Source organism: Wyeomyia smithii, chromosome 1 (assembly GCF_029784165.1).
Source record: "Wyeomyia smithii strain HCP4-BCI-WySm-NY-G18 chromosome 1, ASM2978416v1, whole genome shotgun sequence".
NCBI lineage: Eukaryota > Metazoa > Arthropoda > Insecta > Diptera > Culicidae > Wyeomyia > Wyeomyia smithii.
Window position 1 is genome coordinate 8,960,670 of NC_073694.1, and position 18,177 is coordinate 8,978,846.

Sequence of the window (18,177 nt, forward strand, 5' to 3'; positions counted from 1 at the left end):
ACTATACCTGTAACATCAACAAATCACTTGCTTAATAAACGACGCATAACGAAAAAAATTCGCGTTTATCAGATGCGCTGGTGGGGACATGTATATAGGCGGCATCGATCTCATCCACTTCGTTGTGCAGCTCGGTTACAGGCTAGTCGCCTACGATCATGCAGGCCAAGTTTTACTTGGTGGGATAGCATCCATCAGACCATTGAACGATATGGAGACCTATCCTACGATCGATGGAAAGAGTTAGCATCAAACAAGGATTTTTTTTTGAAAAAGCTGGATACTATTTACGATATTAACGAGTCGGATATCAGCGACCACACGTAACTTCAACTTTTTAAAGATAAATAAGCCAAGCTTTCACTTTTCCTTTTTCAGAAAATTTCTTTAATGAGATTTGACTGTTACGACTGGCCGGATATCCTTGTGCGTTATGAGGGATAAATTGAATAAAATTCGGTTGAAGGGCTTTCCACATGAAAGAAGACTATAGCACCAAACTTATGTTTATGTTTAACTTGTTTCAACAATCGCTCAATAGCAAATGTCTTCAATAGCAAATGTCTGTAGTTTGGAATAAGGTCCCCTGTTCCAATCTGAAAGCTAGTCGTATCTGGCAAGCTTATTCGGCAGATTAAATTCTGTCCGAAATATCCAGCCATGAAAACACAACGATAAGAAAAATAAGAAAGGCAAGATAGTTTCGTAATCAGCTAATAATATCCAATCTTGTGCATCCGCTCAGCACAGCATCCGCGAGCGAGCGATTCGGCGGTTACATGAATAGGTACGTTCTAATTTGCTTCGTGTGAGAAATCTTCAAATAGGCTTTGCAATCCGTAGTCTGGTTTGACATTAGTGCTGTAAACTAAGGTCGTTTTTTACGCGGGGGATGCCTTCCAAATTTGTATGGGCCCGCGTAAAAAACGACTTTTTTGAGTTGCAAATATAACAAAGAATCCGTCCTAAAACGTTAAAACCTCGTTTGAATATGATAGTGGCCAATCTAGAGACCAAAATTCAATATTTTTAAATTTGAGTATTTACACCAAAAATTGTGATTTTTTTTTTTGAAAACTGGGATATGATCACTCGTGGCCTAAAACGGAAAACGTGATTGAAATGAGGTCGATATCTTGTGCCGTTTTTGAGTAATGGAGGAAAGCAACCCGCGTAAAAAAACCGCGTAAAAAGCAACCTTACTGTACTCTGCCTACTCCTTTTGGCAACGAGACGAAGCGATCCGTCTGCTGGTTCAGATTGACCTTAAAATGAGTCTACATCCTCCAAGAAATCGAGGTGCTCTCCTCTGATGACAATGTAGTACATAAAACCTGCTGAGGCTTCCATAAGCAAAACCATAATTTTCTCTTTTTTTTTTCTTCATCTATAGTTTATTTGACACGGCACAAATACAATTCAATGTTTAACTGCGCCAATTATATCTGGTAGCTTACTTTCTAAAGTATCTTAATTACTAAAAGCAAATTTTTTATCCTCGCTGCCGACTACGAGCTGAAACTAAATCTAACTTAAAGCTAGAATATTTTGCATTAAAAGCACAGGTTTGCTGTTTGATGGTTTTCATTGCCATAGGTAAGCAGCATATTGAATTTGTTCCGCTGCTGGGCCAAGATATTACGGACTGGCATATTGGGTTGTTTCCATCGGGCCTTGAGATTATCGTGCGGGTCTGATTGCTGTTTCCGAATCCGGGGTCTTAACGTGTTCTTGTCGTTTGGTTGGATGTAGGCGGAAGGGAATAGGATTAAACTGGGGCGTGGATGGATTTCAGGAAAACGTATATAAAGGACGCCGTACGTATATAAAGAGGGCCTGCAGGGAAGCTATTAATCTAGACCTGGCGTCACGGTGTACAGGGCATGACCAAACAACGTGCTCTATGTCGTGATAACCTTCACCACATGCACAGATACCACTCTCCCCGAGCCCAACACGACGGAGATGCGCGTCAAATCTATAGTGATTGGACATAAGCCGGGACATCACGCAAATGAAATCCCGACCTACATCCAACCCCTTGAACCACGGGTTCGTCGATACCTTGGGGATTATGGAATGTAACCACCTTCCCAGTTCCCCCTTGGTCCAAGAATTTTGCCAACTGATGATCGTATTCTGACGTACAAATGCGAAAAATTATTAAAGGCAATTGGTCTTACATAAATATCACCGTTTGTTGCGCCCACCTTAGCCAAAAAATCCGCTTTCTCATTACCCGGTATCGAGCAGTGAGAAGGGACCCACGCTAAGGTAATCTGAGTAGATTTTTCGGATAAAGCACTCAGATGTTCCCGTATTCCTCAGGAAATACGGAGAGTGCTTAACATCTTTCATCGATCGGAGAGCCTCAATGGAACTGAGACTGTCCGTAAAGATGAAATAATGGTCCGTGGGCATTTTTTCGATAATCCCTAGGGTGTACTGAATTGCAGTTAATTCTGCGACGTAAACAGAAGCAGGATTATCGAGCTTATGGGAGACGGTTAAATTGTTATTGAAGATACCGAAGCCAGTGGACCCATCAAGAAGTGATCCGTCAGTGTAGAACATATTGTCGCAGTTGATGTTTCGATATTTATTGGAAAAAATTTTAGGGATCTGCTGCACGCGTAAATGATCCGGGATTCCACGAGTTTCTTCTATCATGGATGTATCGAAAAACACAGTAGAATTAGAAGTATTTGATAAGTCGACACGATTTGGAATATTCGAAGAAGGGTTAATATTTTGGGACATGTGATTGAAATACAATGTCATAAACGGGTTTGAGAATTAAGTTCGATTAACCTTTCAAAATTTTCAATCACGGGACGGTTCAAGACCTCACATTTGATTAGAATACGAGAAGACAGGCTCCAGAAGCGGTTTTTCAATGGTAGTACTCCGGCTAAGATCTCCAAACTCATCGTATGGGTCGATTGCATGCAACCCAAGGCGATACGCAAACAACGATATTGTATTCGCTCCAGTTTGATCAAATGTGTGTTTGCTGCGGAGCGGAAGCAGAAACACCCGTATTCAATAACAGACATACCTCACGTGACAACCCCAGGTGCCTTAAGAGTCGAACCAGACACCAAGATATTTGTGTACCAAAACCTGAGAAATCGTTTTACCCATTAATTGTGTTTGAAGCTGAGCAGGTTCATGCTTCCTAGAAAAAACTACTATCTCAGTCTTCTCCGGAGAGAATTCGATACCTAGCTGTAAAGCCCAAGCAGACAAATTGTCCAAGGTATCTTGCAATGGTCCTTGCAAATCGGCAGCTTTGGCTCCTGTAACAGAGATTACACTGTCGTCTGCAAGTTGTCTTATCGTGCATGAATTTGATAGACATTCGTCGATGTCATTTATATAAAAGTTGTAAAGAAGGGGGCTTAAACATGAGCCCTGGGGAAGACCCATGTAGCTAATGCGAAAAGTTGCCAAATCGCCGTGCGTAAAATGCATGTGCTTTTCGGACAGCATATTGTGCAAAAAATTGTTCAAAATTGGAGAAAATCCTTGTCGGTGAAGTTTACCCGAAAGAATTTCAATAGAAACGGAATCAAAAGCCCCCTTAATGTCCAAGAACGCAGACGCCATTTGTTCTTTGCGAGCATACGCCAGCCGAATATCTGTTGAAAGCAGCGCAAGACAATCATTCGTCCCTTTGGCACGGCGGAAGCCAAATTGAGTCTCTGATAGTAGACCGTTCGATTCGACCCAATGGTCTAAACGACGGAGTATCATTTTTTCCATCAATTTCCGGATACATGATAGCATTGCAATCGGCCTATAAGAGTTGTGATCAGAAGCTGGTTTTCCCGGGTTTTGGATGGCGATCATTTTCACTTGCCTGCAATCCTGCGGTACAATGTTTTGCTCCAGGAACTTATTGAACAAGTTCAACAAGCGCCTACTGGCATTGCCGGGTAGATTCTTCAACAAGTTGAATTTGATTCTATCTAACCCAGGCGCGTTATTATTACAGGACAGGAGGGCAACTGAAAATTCTGCCATCGTTAAAGGTGATTCTATCGCGTCGTGGACCGGAGACGCATCGCGAACAAAGTTTTGCGCAGGAACAGAGTCCGGACATACTTTCCTGGCAAAATCAAATATCCACCGACTTGAAGACTCCTCGCTTTCGTTGACCGTTACGCGATTCCGCATTCTTCGGGCTGTGTTCCAAAGAGTGCTCATCGATGTCTCCCTCGACGTCTCGTTCACGAACCGACGCCAATATCCACGTTTCTTTGCTTTAGCCAAGCTTTTAAGCTTGGTATCAAGCTCCGAATACCGTAAATAGTCGCCAGGTGTACCTCCCTTCTGGAAGGCCAAAAACGCGTCGGATCTTTGCGTGTAGACATCGGAGCACTCTTGGTCCCACCACGGAGTGGGAGGCCGTTCTTTAATCGTTACGCCGGGATATTTCTTCGTTTGGGCTTGCAACGCGGCGTCGAGAATCAAGCCCGCGAGGAGGTTGTATTCTTCAAGTGGTGGATGATGTTGAATCGACTCGACCGCTTTTGAAATCATTTCCTCGTATAACTTCCAATCGACATTCCGTGTGAGGTCATACGGAATGTCAATTGGTCGCATGCGAGTCGACCCGTTATTAATTGGAATAAGAATAGGCAAATGGTCGCTACCGTGAGGATCAAGGATTACCTTCCATGTGCAATCCAACCGTAGCGACGTCGAACATAAGGATAGATCCAAAGCGCTTGGGCGCGCTGGAGGTTTCGGGATACGTGTCATTTCACCGTTGTTTAAAATAGTCATGTCGAAGTCATCGCAAAGGTTATAGATTAAAGAGGAGCGGTTATCATTGTATGGGGAACCCCAAGCCACGCCATGAGAGTTGAAGTCTCCCAAAATCAAACGTGGCGAGGGAAGAAGTTCTATTAAATCAAAGAGCAGCCGTTGCCCAACCTGTGCTCTGGGAGGAATATATATTGAGGCAATACAAAGCTCTTTACCTTGTATTGTCATTTGACATGCGACAACTTCGATGCCTGGAATCGAGGGGAGGTTAATACGATAGAAAGAATAGCACTTTTTAATCCCTAAAAGTACTCCTCCATATGGGGTGTCTCGATCAAGGCGAATAATATTAAAATCATGGAAGTTGAGATCAATATTTGAAGTAAGCCAAGTTTCACAAAGGGAAAATGCATCGCATTTGTTTTTATTTATCAAAACTTTAAACGAATCAATTTTTGGTAAAATACTTCTACAATTCCACTGTAAGACTGAGATAGAATCCTTCATATACGCAGTTGAATTAGGCATCGAAGGATACAATCGCTGCAAGGAGGGGCCATTGGGCAGTCAACTGCTTCAAAAATGATCTAACTGTTGGGAGGAATGCTGTAAGAAAAATTTTAATTGGATCGGGTACAATGTCAGAAAATTTCACTAATCCAGAGTTTGTTTCATCAACTGGATGTGCAAAAGGAACAACTGGGGTTTTAGATGTTCCTGGCAGTGCTGGGAACTCCTTCTGGGACTTTAAATTTGCAAGCCCAGGAGGAGTTTGCTTCGGTTTTTCCGCAGCACTGTTTGGTTTGTTCGTACTTTTCATTACACTTTGGGAAATCTTAGGACCTTTACGGGGAAGTTTAGGAGAAGAAACATTTTTCCTCTTCCTAGACTCCCCAGGATTGGCCACAATAGGTGGAATTTTCTCCTTTTTTAAAGATTTTATATTTTGTATAGTTTCATTATTGGTAACTTCCATTTCACCAGCTTCTTGCTCAGGCAAAATATCAAAAGGATTGTCACTACAGACACTCGAAGTGTCAGAAAGAGATGCCTCTCTTTTCCTCCCCGCAGCGATGCGAGGTTTCTTTTTCCGTCCAGCCATTTCAGGTGATACGAAACAAGTTAAAACAAATGTTAAATTCAAAAGTAGGTAGTCTTGAGAAAGACTGATGGGAAATAACTTTCAGGTAGTCTTTAAAAGACACACTGACAAAACACAAACTTTGAAGCTATAGGCAGTCAAAGACCAGTCCACAATCAACCAAAAAACGTCTGATCTGTAGGACAGTTCAAGACGCTCTGATCATCGCTAGTTGTAATTTTCCGCTTCCTTCCTCTACCGGTCCGATCGGCTACGCTTCCCATTTCTCCATGTTTTTTGCATATTTTTCGTGCTCCTGCTTCACTTAAATCGTGTTTTCGAGCAATTTCTCTATAAGAAAGACCTTCCTGACGGTTGTTAACTATAAGTTTACGAATATCTACGGAAATTTGCTCTTTCCCCATCTTATCCGATTGTACCGCGCACTAATAATGATAAACAAATAATCAAACACATTGTTTCGACGTTTCTCTGCAGCAATAGAAATCTTATTGGACTTACGAGGAGCAGGACACAATAAAAAATGAATTATCTGAGCTGAGAAATAGTAAACTGATGATGATATAAAGAATGCGTACTTTATTTTGACCAAGCGAAAATAGAGCTTAATTACAATTATGTGTGTGAAGTGTGAATTTAATATGCAATTCTTTGACAAAATTATTATACCAATCGTTAGTATATTAGAAATACTACAACTTATCCGAATTCATCGAGTTCATATACCTTATATTAAAAAGATACAGGGAGTTCAACATTAGGATAGTGGGTGCGTACTTCTTTTTGTCCAGTACTGTATCACTTAAATAGCTAAACTGGTACTAGCCGTTGAGAGGAGGAAAGACAAAATAGTACCGGTCATCTCGTGCCGATTTCACCCGTAATGCTGGCGGCTGTTAGTAGAACATGGCTACTGCAAAAGTATTAAAATGGCTGGAATTCTGGCCGTAATCATCAAAGAACAAGAATCATCGGCAACTGGCACCTCTCGGTGCCTCAAAGTGTTGTAATTGAAGTGACTAGTTGAATTTTCTCTTTCACAAAACGTTGCTGATAGCGGGGAAAGCCTTGTAAATAAACATATTTTTCTTGGTGTTCATTTTTCGACAGCGACATAGGTTCGTATTTGCTGTTTACTGAGAAAGGGAGAATCTAACGAATTCGCAAATTCAAATGTTTGTTTTGTTATTACAAGCTACGAACAAATGCTTTTCTAATTCGAATATCTGCGAAGTGGAGATGACAATATAAATAAAGTTTCATTCGTATATTTGATTTATATTAATTTTTGTTCGAAGCGCTCTAATGTATCAGCAAATAAAAATGCACTGTTAGATAAAAAATATAGAAAAATACCATAGTCCTACGTCATGCCGTCGTGTCTTTGATACCACCCTCCTACTGTTTTTTGACGTAGGACTACGTCTAACCGCACTATATCGAGATACATTCTGCGGAAACTGAAACCAAGGTGTAACGTCGGAATGAAAGATTTCAAACGGTCATACTGATGGAACCACATGATGGATCACAATAGTCAATATGTCGTTGGATTGATAAAATGATGGAAAATTTGGTGATTCTTCAGTTATCATTTTCATTTCATTGTTAAACAGTGAAAATTTCATAAAAGTTTCAAGGTCGAATTTTCACGAACAATATACCAATCACATACGAGCACGCCAGGCACAGACTTCATGCCTGCTGTGATATCCTGAATAGCAGTGGCAAAAAAAAATTTGACAGAACCTACCCGTCCCAATAGGTCAACTAACGTTTGCTTCTATGAGCCTAGACTATTTTGATGTCTTGAAGGTAAAGCTTTTTTGGAAAGTTTGTAACTACCTCTACTATCAGACATTTTCACCTTCTGCTGTTAGAATGTTATCAAAACTGATGTCTCGTAAGAAAACATGCTGGAACAGACTACAGTACTGCACCGAGCAATGTATGAATAGAGCGCTGGTCACTCGTCGTCTATCTGTGCAGTAGAACTCGATATTCATTTGTGTGCAACCATGTTAAGTGGAGATTTCATTGTCGCTGTCGACGCACAGTGGTACGTGTTGGATTAACGCGTTAAGTACCTATCGTGTTGCGACCGCTGGAACACAATCGAATTGCCTAAACGGCAATTGTCTTCTTCTTCTTCTTCTTGTTTCGTATAGTAGCAGTAATGTCATTCAATATGATTATTCGGGTTTTAGGGACAGTACGGGACGTCTCGAAATTTTCCGTTGTTCCAGATTTATTGAAGGGAACCGTGGGGTTCCCTTCCAGAGACACAGGCTAGATAGAGGACGGTAGCGCAACATTGCATGCGACATATCAAACTTTAAGTTTTTGTAAACAACACCGATTCCGGTCATCCGCATCAGCAATAAAACGAACCAAAATACCTTTTTTTTGGTACCTAAATTGGTTAAAAAAAATCACAGGAGGGTTGTGCGCAAAGCCACGACCGCAAGGTTGAAGTAGAATACTTTTACAAGAGAGATAACCCGGCTGCTTGCGTGTCAGTCATTCTTCCTAGCAAATAATTGTTGACCGCTCATTGGCAGTATTGAAAATTCTGTGCAAATGAAGTTGAAGTACTACTCAATTTCAATTTGCACATATTAATACGACCTCACTGAACAGGAAAAGTACAATCTCTTTGCGGCGCAAACAAGTTTCAACAGTCAGAGTATATGTACATGTGAATTCAAATTAAGATAATTAACTTTAACCAAAAGCTCAGAACAAGAAAATATTAAATCTTCATTTCATTTGTTTGGTTGTCCTAAAAAGGACAGTTTGTTGTTGAATTTAAAATCAGATATGACGCTGATTGCATCTCTGTGTTACGCCGATAGCCGATTAACCTACGGCCGAACGAAACTGTTCGCGCCGCTTTTCGCGTTTAGCCTGGCAGAGGCTCAATGCGCACGGCCAACACAATAGAAAGGTGTTTTCACATTGTCTACGCTGCTATTGTCTGTTACTGCTGATTGCTGATATCTGCTGCTACTGCTGTCAACGTTGTGGACGTTCCATCCAGTTCACCTTCCGACTAATGAATGTAGCTAGTTTTCTCAGAAACACTCATTCATAGCCGAAGAACGCTACGAAATAGGCCACGCCTTTCTGTTCAGTTTTACCATTTCCTAATGTTCTTTAGAGGAATTATTCCACAATTCGCATTTGAATTTTGTATCCAGCGAATAAACACCGATGGTGCTCTCACACACGCAACGGTTTTAACCCGTATCTTATTGCGGTTTGTAACATTAAGCGATTTCGTTTGCTCGCTGTTGCGTGTTGCATCATGTTGCAACTTGGCAGCTGGGAGACGACGAAATTCTGTTTTTGCTGATTGATTGAATCGACTTCATATTAGCTTTGCATAGTCGAACTAACTGCTTTTGTGAATGCGTTCTAACAGGGCAGTTTGTTATTCAAAGTCGGTGATGCTGATCACAGCCTTTGCGCTGCCCCTACAGTGGGGACTTTACTAAATAAAGTAAAAATTAGACAACTACAACAGAATTTGATTGCACCCCGCACAGAATGTCTGCTTGTGTTGATGCCAGAAAATTATTAACCTTCAATTATTTGTTTATTTGCCTTGAAAAAGGCATTTTGCGGTTCAAAATCGGTTGCTGATCACAAACTTTGAGCTGCCCTAACAGTGGAGGAATTAAGATACACGGAAAACATGCACTGTGGAAGCTATTTTACATTCAGTAAATTAGACGGGTGCGACAAATTTGAATTGCTAGGATCCAACACAGAATCTTGCTTGCGTTGTCAAAAACTATTAACTTTCAATGACTTGTTTATTTGCCTTGAAAAAGGCATTTTGATTTCCGAAATTGGATTTCCTGATGGCAATCTTCATGCTGCCCCAACAGTGGGGGAATAATGGCAGTCTGGCGACACACGCTGAGAAAAACCGCGCTGCTCCTGAGGCGTGGTGCTGCTGCTAAGGACGACTGCTGTTGTCGCTGTCTAGAACTATTATGAGCGGCTTCGGCTGAAACAGGCTCTTATATAGGCTAAATAGCATGTTTTCAATTGCAAGGTATATGATTCTGTCGACCGTGCTTAGGAAGCAATCATATAATGACCAATCAGAGGTCGAATTTTTTGTTTTGACAAGGCTTGACTATTTTCAATAGTATAATAGTGTGAATGATAAAATTACAATTATCTTATTTTGGGAAGAATCTTAGAAGATTTTCCAATCTATTGCTGCAAGAACGAAGGAAATCCATCGGATACTAACCGATTTATTAGCATTTGAAATTGGACATATTTCTCACTTTTTTCGGATTTAGATTTTCATTTCACATCCCTATGTAGCCGAACTTCCTGAAAGAAGTATTTTACTTCAAAAACTTAAAAATATGATTAAACAAAATAGCTCGTTTTTGGTAATGTGTGTCGCAATCTAACCGTGCCAAAAGTAAAACGGGCTCAAATCAACAGAGCCTCAAAAGAAAATATAAAACTATTGTAGTCCTACGTCAACTTTGCGGTCGTGTCTTGGATACCACCCTCCTACTTTTTTTGATTTGTTAGATAGGCTCGTAAATTTTAGGATATACCAGCTCTGCTACAACGACAAAAATAAATAGCTATCGGCTTACAATCTACTAAAGTTCAGTTGATTATTCTTCTTGTGAGTATTTTACATTAGGACGTTCCCGACAATCACAATAAGAAGGATCGTTCATAATGGGAAACCCGTTTCGTGCCATTCATCTTATTAATTCTAAAAACTTGGATTCCTCTTGGCGCGTGTTAAGCCATCCCTTTCATGCTTTTCCGGACCAGTTGTTGCTATTCTCAAATTGATTGTTGAATGAGCAAAATTGTACATGTCGCCTTGATTGTGGACTTCTTGGAAGTTTTGGCCTTTCTACGCAATTACCGAACCAGAAACAGAATCACAAAATCAATTGAAGGGCGACAAGCACTCCGAATCAGACAACAAAGAACGACTAATTAAACTTGTTTACTTCTAAGAATTGCTTGAACAAATCATGATATTAATTGTAGAATTGTTACAAACCTTTGAAAGGGTCCACTACAGATTCATCAACCCTAACAATCGGAGTGATTGAAAAGACGATGAACAAACAGATCGTTTACATTCTAAACGGATCAGTGCTTTCCAGTGAATGCGACGGAGTGCAAAGGTGGCAGCACTTCAAAGCAACACTGACGCAGCCCCTCCGGAATAATAGAGTTTCATGTTCGTTTTTCCCGTTTCGATTTCTAGCTTCACTTGGATACGTGTCCGTCGGAACGATGGTCGGCTGGAGCTGCAATGCCTTTTCAGACGATTATAACCAGCAGCAGCAACGGTTTGGCGAAACGCTTTCCGAAAACCAACAGTCTTCCCTGATGGCCACACCGGCTTTGGCGGCTGCTGTTAGTACCCTTCTGACATACAAACTGTACTACAGGGTAGGCACGAAACTGTTTATGCTGGCCGCAGCCACCCTCGCAATCATCGCCAACTTTCTACTGTGCTTCGGGTGAGTAGTCTTCTCTAACCAATCCGGGAGCGGGACTGAAAACCATTCTTCAATGTATTCTCACAGCACCAACTTTTGGTACTTCAGCGCGGGACGCGCCCTGTCCGGTGTTTCGGCCGGTATCATCTTCACGCTGGTTCCACCGTACGTGGACGAATTTGGTTCCAAGCAGTACAAACCGCTGCTGGATGGCATCCTGTACGTGCAGTTCGCCCTCGGCATCCTCATTCAGCTGATGTCAGGTAAGCCTCACCACTTTTCCTTTTTTTAACCGAGTCCATTCCGGGAGTTGTAAAATCTTTTACTGCCTGACTGAGAGCACGAGTGCGCTTTTTGACAGGTTAATGAGCGTATTTTTACTTCAGCGCCTGCTGCGCTGCGCTGATAACTGGAATGCTACCGCATCTATCAGTTTGACCCGTCCAATCGCTTCGAAGCCGGATGCAGCCGAAAATGCGCGATAGCCAAATGGGAACGGTTTTTTTTTTTCTGGAACTACCAACCGTAAAATGGTTTAGCCCTTCGTCACCCATTCACTATAAAAAATACCCGCTAGCAACCCGGTCGGGTCGTGAAAGGTCGCAACGGAACCCGAACATGATACCCACTGATAACGTGACAATCTGCTTAGCACTTGCATGATACTTTTTTTCCTCTTCTCGCTTCCAAAGGAAGCACAGAGGAAGCTTTAAACTGTTTTATAGGACCATTTTCCTGTTCTAACCGGAACAGAAAAGATGGCTGCTCTGAGTGTGTATGTGTGAGTCTGTGTTTGGGTTTAACACGTGACCGTTCGTTTTGCTGGCGTTTTACTGACGTGCGGGTGACGCTGTTCTTTTGAGTAGCACCGCCGCCGCTCGCCCCTTTTCTGACGTCTTCTTGTGTGCAGGAGGGTAAATGCTCACGCTCAGAATGATCATCATGGCCTGCTGACGTGATTCCAGAATGCAGATTAGACGCCGGCGCTGTGTTTTGATTACGTGTCTGACTGTCTGCCAGTCAGTAGGTGATTGTTTGAAGGATTTTTTAAATCGAAATCGGTTCGGGTGAAGTTTACGCCAACTGGAAGACGGAAGCGTTTTTCTTTCAACCATACACAAAGCATGCAGATAGGTTGATGTGGAAAAGTTATGAGTAATCTTATCAACAACAAGTAAAACATGTCTTCCGGTTGTTGGTTGTTTTCCTGATAATCTGAGAAAATCAGGAAAACAACGCAAAAGTAGACTGTTTTTGACATTTCTTTGATATTTTCACCATTTGTTGTTTCATCTTCATCTATTGTTTTTAAAAACAACATTATTTCGTAAATCTTTTCAATTTTTGTGTTTTTTTATCGAGTCTTTTGATACTTCTGACTCTCTTTGATATTTCTGACATTTTTACTTTGGCATCGTTTTTCTGATAAATTTCGAATTTTTCTCACTTTATTGGGTGCAATTCAAGCATTTTTTCAGATACCTTATCTTAAACGATTTAAGTCCCGTTAATTCCACTTTAAGAAGTTTAAGACGCCCCAGTAATTTTGTTCTAAATTTTTGACTGTTGATGTTCTCCTCTTAACAAAAAACGACACCCGTTTCCAAATCGCTTTACGAGCCCGCAAAATGATTCTTCCTTTTTCACTGTACTTTACTTTCTCCCGATCCCGTCAAATCTGCCGGTGCCATCCAACGACGATGACGGAAAAACAGTGTAAAACCATAAAAAAAACCTCGAGAAGGTTTGTGGGTGATAATCGTTACGCAATGACACTCGGTGTGATGCCTTTCCCCTCGCAACGAAACGGAAAAGTTTCCTCACAAGGCGTTAAAATTGTCTCTCGGAAGGATTTTCTTTCCGGTTTTTACACTCCCCCGCCCCGTTCGGATGGGGTGAAAAGCCCATTTCCTGTGTGTGTGTGTGTGTGTGTGTGTGTGTGTGTGTGTGTGTGTGTGTGTGTGTGTGTGTGTGTGTGTGTGTGTGTGTGTGTGTGTGTGTGTGTGTGTGTGTGTGTGTGTGTGTGTGTGTGTGTGTGTGTGTGTGTGTGTGTGTGTGTGTGTGTGTGTGTGTGTGTGTGTGTGTGTGTGTGTGTGTGTGTGTGTGTGTGTGTGTGTGTGTGTGTGTGTGTGTGTGTGTGTGTGTGTGTGTGTGTGTGTGTGTGTGTGTGTGTGTGTGTGTGTGTGTGTGTGTGTGTGTGTGTGTGTGTGTGTGTGTGTGTGTGTGTGTGTGTGTGTGTGTGTGTGTGTGTGTGTGTGTGTGTGTGTGTGTGTGTGTGTGTGTGTGTGTGTGTGTGTGTGTGTGTGTGTGTGTGTGTGTGTGTGTGTGTGTGTGTGTGTGTGTGTGTGTGTGTGTGTGTGTGTGTGTGTGTGTGTGTGTGTGTGTGTGTGTGTGTGTGTGTGTGTGTGTGTGTGTGTGTGTGTGTGTGTGTGTGTGTGTGTGTGTGTGTGTGTGTGTGTGTGTGTGTGTGTGTGTGTACGCGCGCGGGGGTAATCACGAAACTGCTGACTGATGGGGCGGCCCAAATTGTCTCTTTTGCTACCTCCGGTGTCGGTCGTTCCGAGTCACCGTCACACTTTCATCATGCGTGGCGTGTAGTAGCCGTAAAAGAAGCTGAGTGAGGGTGGCTTTTTATTACGTAAGTCCACCAGCCAGGGCGTTTATTGCATGTTCATGCTTTGATGATGTGCCAAAAATTTGTATCATTTTGTTCCGAGTATGATTTGTCGAACACAGCTCAGCGGGAAATTTGGCGCCGTGAAGCAAAAACTCTTAATTAGTATTACGAACACTTTCGAGTGGGGGCGGGAGAAAGGTAATCTTTCCGCCCTCGAAGGTAGAATAATTAAACTTTCGCTAACTCTTAACTGGAATTAGAGTTCAGTTGAATCTAATGACCCCGTCTGCGGTTGCTCAGTCTCTGCCAGCGGGGTTTTGTTTGGTCCGTGTGGGAAAATTTCGAATCCCGTACGCCAGTCAATTATAACTTCTCGATCCGATGGGAGATTACTGACTGCCATCCCACCGCTCTCCCACACCCGGTGGTGACATAGCCTAGTGAAACGGAAACCTGTTGTTGTAAATTCCAATCTAAATACTGTCCGTTTTGTAGACGCCCGCACCAGCCACAGCCACAGTTTGAGACTTTTAAAAGCTTAAAAAAGACTTTTCTCCGACTGGTGCCCGAACTCCGGTGGAAGGGCAAATGAGTGTTTTAATAGATTTATCTTTCCTTTCCCGCGTTTTTGTCTGTTTGCCAACTAAGCAAAACAAGTTAAAACTTTCTGACAGCCGGGGCTCTAGTCTAGTACTGCATCGTATCTCAGCATGCTACGACCGACGGCGGCGGCTGCTGCTGCTGCTGCTGGCTGACTGACTTTTCAGCTTCCGCATTGCTGTGAGCGGCGAATAAAAACAGTTTGGTGAAAACACGGGGATGGCATCGCTGTCAGCTACCATACATTTGACGCGTTACCAACACCACTGGCACTGGCACCCGAAAAATGGTCAGTTCACCCTTTTCTTATGTCGATTCGGGCAAACCGGTTAAATGTTGACTCCAATTATTGATAGCATATCAGACAGTTTTGAGCAATTTCTCAAGGTTTTTACATGGTATGTGATATTCTAAGTGATATTTAGTTTATTAATTGTGCCCCAGAACAAAGTGAAGCAAACTGTGACAGCAGAGAAAGTAGTTTTGGGATAAACGGTACAGAAATAGATGTTCGTAACGCTTGAAGGCTACCATACCATTCCCTTGGGTGAAAATTCAAAACTAGCGCAGCGCTTGGAGTTTAGCGAGGAAAAAAAGTTCTTCACTAGGATAACAATTTTGCTATCGGATTTACTGGGTTTTGGATGCGGAAGCCTCAAATAAGATATATTTTTCCGTTCTTCATAATTTCATGATGAAACCAACGGGAATCTGACATTGGGATGGAAAACTTTCCAAAGCTGATGAGAACTAGACAATTAAAAGTTAAATTAATTATTTGAACACATCCAGGAGATCGATTCACTCCCCTTCTACAGAACACTTCTCTTCAACGCAAATCCACGCCAGCGATACCAATGAATTTTCCAGCTTGATTAAATGGGTGTTTGCAGCGGAGCGGAAGCAGAAACACCCGTACTCAAGCACCGACAATATCGTTGTTTGGTAAAGCCTTATGAGGTCTCTTGGGTGGGCGCCCCACCATGATCCAGTAATTATCCGGAGAAAATTCACTCTTTGTTGACATTTTTTCATCAAATACCGAACGTGACATCCCCAGGTGCCTTTCGAATCGAACCAGACACCAAGATATTTAGATACCAAAACCTGAGAAATCGTTTCACCCATTAACTGTAAGTGGAGCTGAGCAGGCTCACGCTTCCTAGAAAAAACTACTGTCTCAGTCTTCTCCGGAGAGAATTCGATACCTAGCTATAGAGCCCAAGCAGACAAATTGTCCAAGGTATCTTGCAATGGTCCTTGCAAGTCGGCAGCTTTGGCTCCTGTAACAGAGACCACGCTGTCGTCTGCAAGTTGTCTTATCGTGCATAAATTTGCCAGACATGCGTCAATGTCATTTACATAAAATTGTAAAGAAGGGGGCTTAAGCATGAGCCCTGGGGAAGACCCATGTGGCTAATACGAAAAGTTGCCAAATCGCCATGCGTAAAATGCATATGCTTTTCGGACAACAAATTATGCAAAAAATTGTTCAAAATTGGTGAAAATCCTTGTCGGTGAAGTTTGCCCGAAAGAATGTCAATAGAAACGGAATCAAAAGCCCCCTTAATGTCCAAGAACACAGATGCCATTTGTTCTTTGCGAGCATAGGCTAGCTGAATATCTGTAGAAAGCAACGCAAGACAGTCATTCGTTCCTTTGGCACGGCGGAAGCCACATTGAGTATCTGATAGTAGACCATTTGATTCGACCCAATGGTCTAAACGACGGAGTATCATTTTTTCCATCAATTTCCGGATACAGGATAGCATTGCAATCGGCTTATAAGAGTTGTGATCAGAAGCTGGTTTTCCCGGTTTTTGGATGGCGATCACCTTAACTTGCCTCCAATCCTGCGGTACAATGTTTTGCTCCAGGAACTTATTGAACAAGTTCAACAAGCGCCTCTTGGCATTGCCGGGTAGATTCTTCAACAAGTTGAATTTGATTCTATCTAACCCAGGCGCGTTATTATTACAGGACAGGAGGGCAACTGAAAATTCTGCCATCGTTAAAGGTGATTCTATCGCATCGTGACCCGGAGACGTATCGCGAACAAAGTTTTGCGCAGGAACAGAGTCCGGACATACTTACTGGCAAAATCAAATATCCACCGACTTGAAGACTCCTCGCTTTCGTTGACCGTTATACGATTTCGCATTCTTCGGGCTGTGTTCCAAAGAGTGCTCATCGATGTCTCCCTCGACGTTTCGTTTACGAACCGGTGCCAATATCCACGTTTCTTTGCTCGGACCAAGCTTTTGAACTTGGTCTCAAGCTCCAAATACCGCTTAAAGTCGTCGGGTTGACCTTTCACCCAAAAGAAGGCCTTAAACGCGTCGGATCTTTGCGTGTAGACATCGGAGCACTCTTGGTCCCACCACGGAGTGGGAGGCCGTTCTTTGATCGTTACGCCGGGATATTTCTTCGTTTGGGCTTGCAACGCGGCGTCGAGAATCAAGCCCGCGAGGAGGTTGTATTCTTCAAGTGGTGGATGATGTTGAATCGACTCGACCGCTTTTGAAATCATTTCCTCGTATAACTTCCAATCGACATTCCGTGTGAGGTCATACGGAATGTCAATTGGTCGCATGCGAGTTGACCCGTTTGTAATTGAAATAAGAATAGGCAAATGGTCGCTACCGCGAGGATCGAGGATTACCTTCCATGTGCAATCCAACCGTAGCGACGTCGAACATAAGGATAGATCCAAAGCGCTTGGGCGCGCTGGAGTTTTCGGGGTACGTGTCATTTCACCGTTGTTTAAAAAAGTCATGTCGAAGTCATCGCAAAGGTTATAGATTAAAGAGGAGCGGTTATCATTGTAGGGGGAACCCCAAGCCACGCCATGAGAGTTGAAGTCTCCCAAAATCAAACGTGGCGAGGGAAGAAGTTCTATTAAATCAAAGAGCAGCCGTTGCCCAACCTGTGCTCTGGGAGGAATATATATTGAGGCAATACAAAGCTCTTTACCTTGTATTGTCATTTGACATGCGACAACTTCGATGCCTGGAATCGAGGGGAGGTTAATACGATAGAAAGAATAGCACTTTTTAATCCCTAAAAGTACTCCTCCATATGGGGTGTCTCGATCAAGGCGAATAATATTAAAATCATGGAAGTTGAGATCAATATTTGAAGTAAGCCAAGTTTCACAAAGGGAAAATGCATCGCGTTTGTTTTTATTTATCAAAACTTTAAACGAATCAATTTTTGGTAAAATACTTCTACAATTCCACTGTAAGACAGAGATAGAATCCTTCATACACGCAGTCACACAAATGACATTTGATCATGTTTAGATTCTTTATTGGTTCACAGCATTTGCAGCAATTTTTCTTCAATCTTAGAAGAAGCATGGCAGATTACATCAGTGATGGCGAATTAACAACGGGTTACGCAGCTTGCTGGGATTGTATACAGAAGCTCGATTGAGCTTGGAATGTTTATTCACAGATGGCACAGTTCACAGTTAGAGCAAACAACATTGGGGAAAATTGAAAAATGGGAGAAAATTAACATAATCACCAAATATATTAAAAAAATGATTTCAGGGGGCATTCTATAGAAAACTCCTCAAA

General features: G+C 42.3%; 1 protein-coding gene across 1 annotated transcript in view; it reads left to right on the top strand.

Annotated features, from left to right (window-relative positions):
• LOC129718892 (facilitated trehalose transporter Tret1-like) overlaps positions 1-18,177 on the top strand; it is a 62,113-nt gene that overhangs the window by 24,706 nt on the left and 19,230 nt on the right. Inside the window, exons 2-3 of the mRNA XM_055670099.1 lie at positions 11,142-11,400; positions 11,467-11,642. Coding sequence (XP_055526074.1) covers positions 11,142-11,400; positions 11,467-11,642 — 435 coding nt within the window. The remainder of the gene's footprint in view (positions 1-11,141; positions 11,401-11,466; positions 11,643-18,177) is intronic.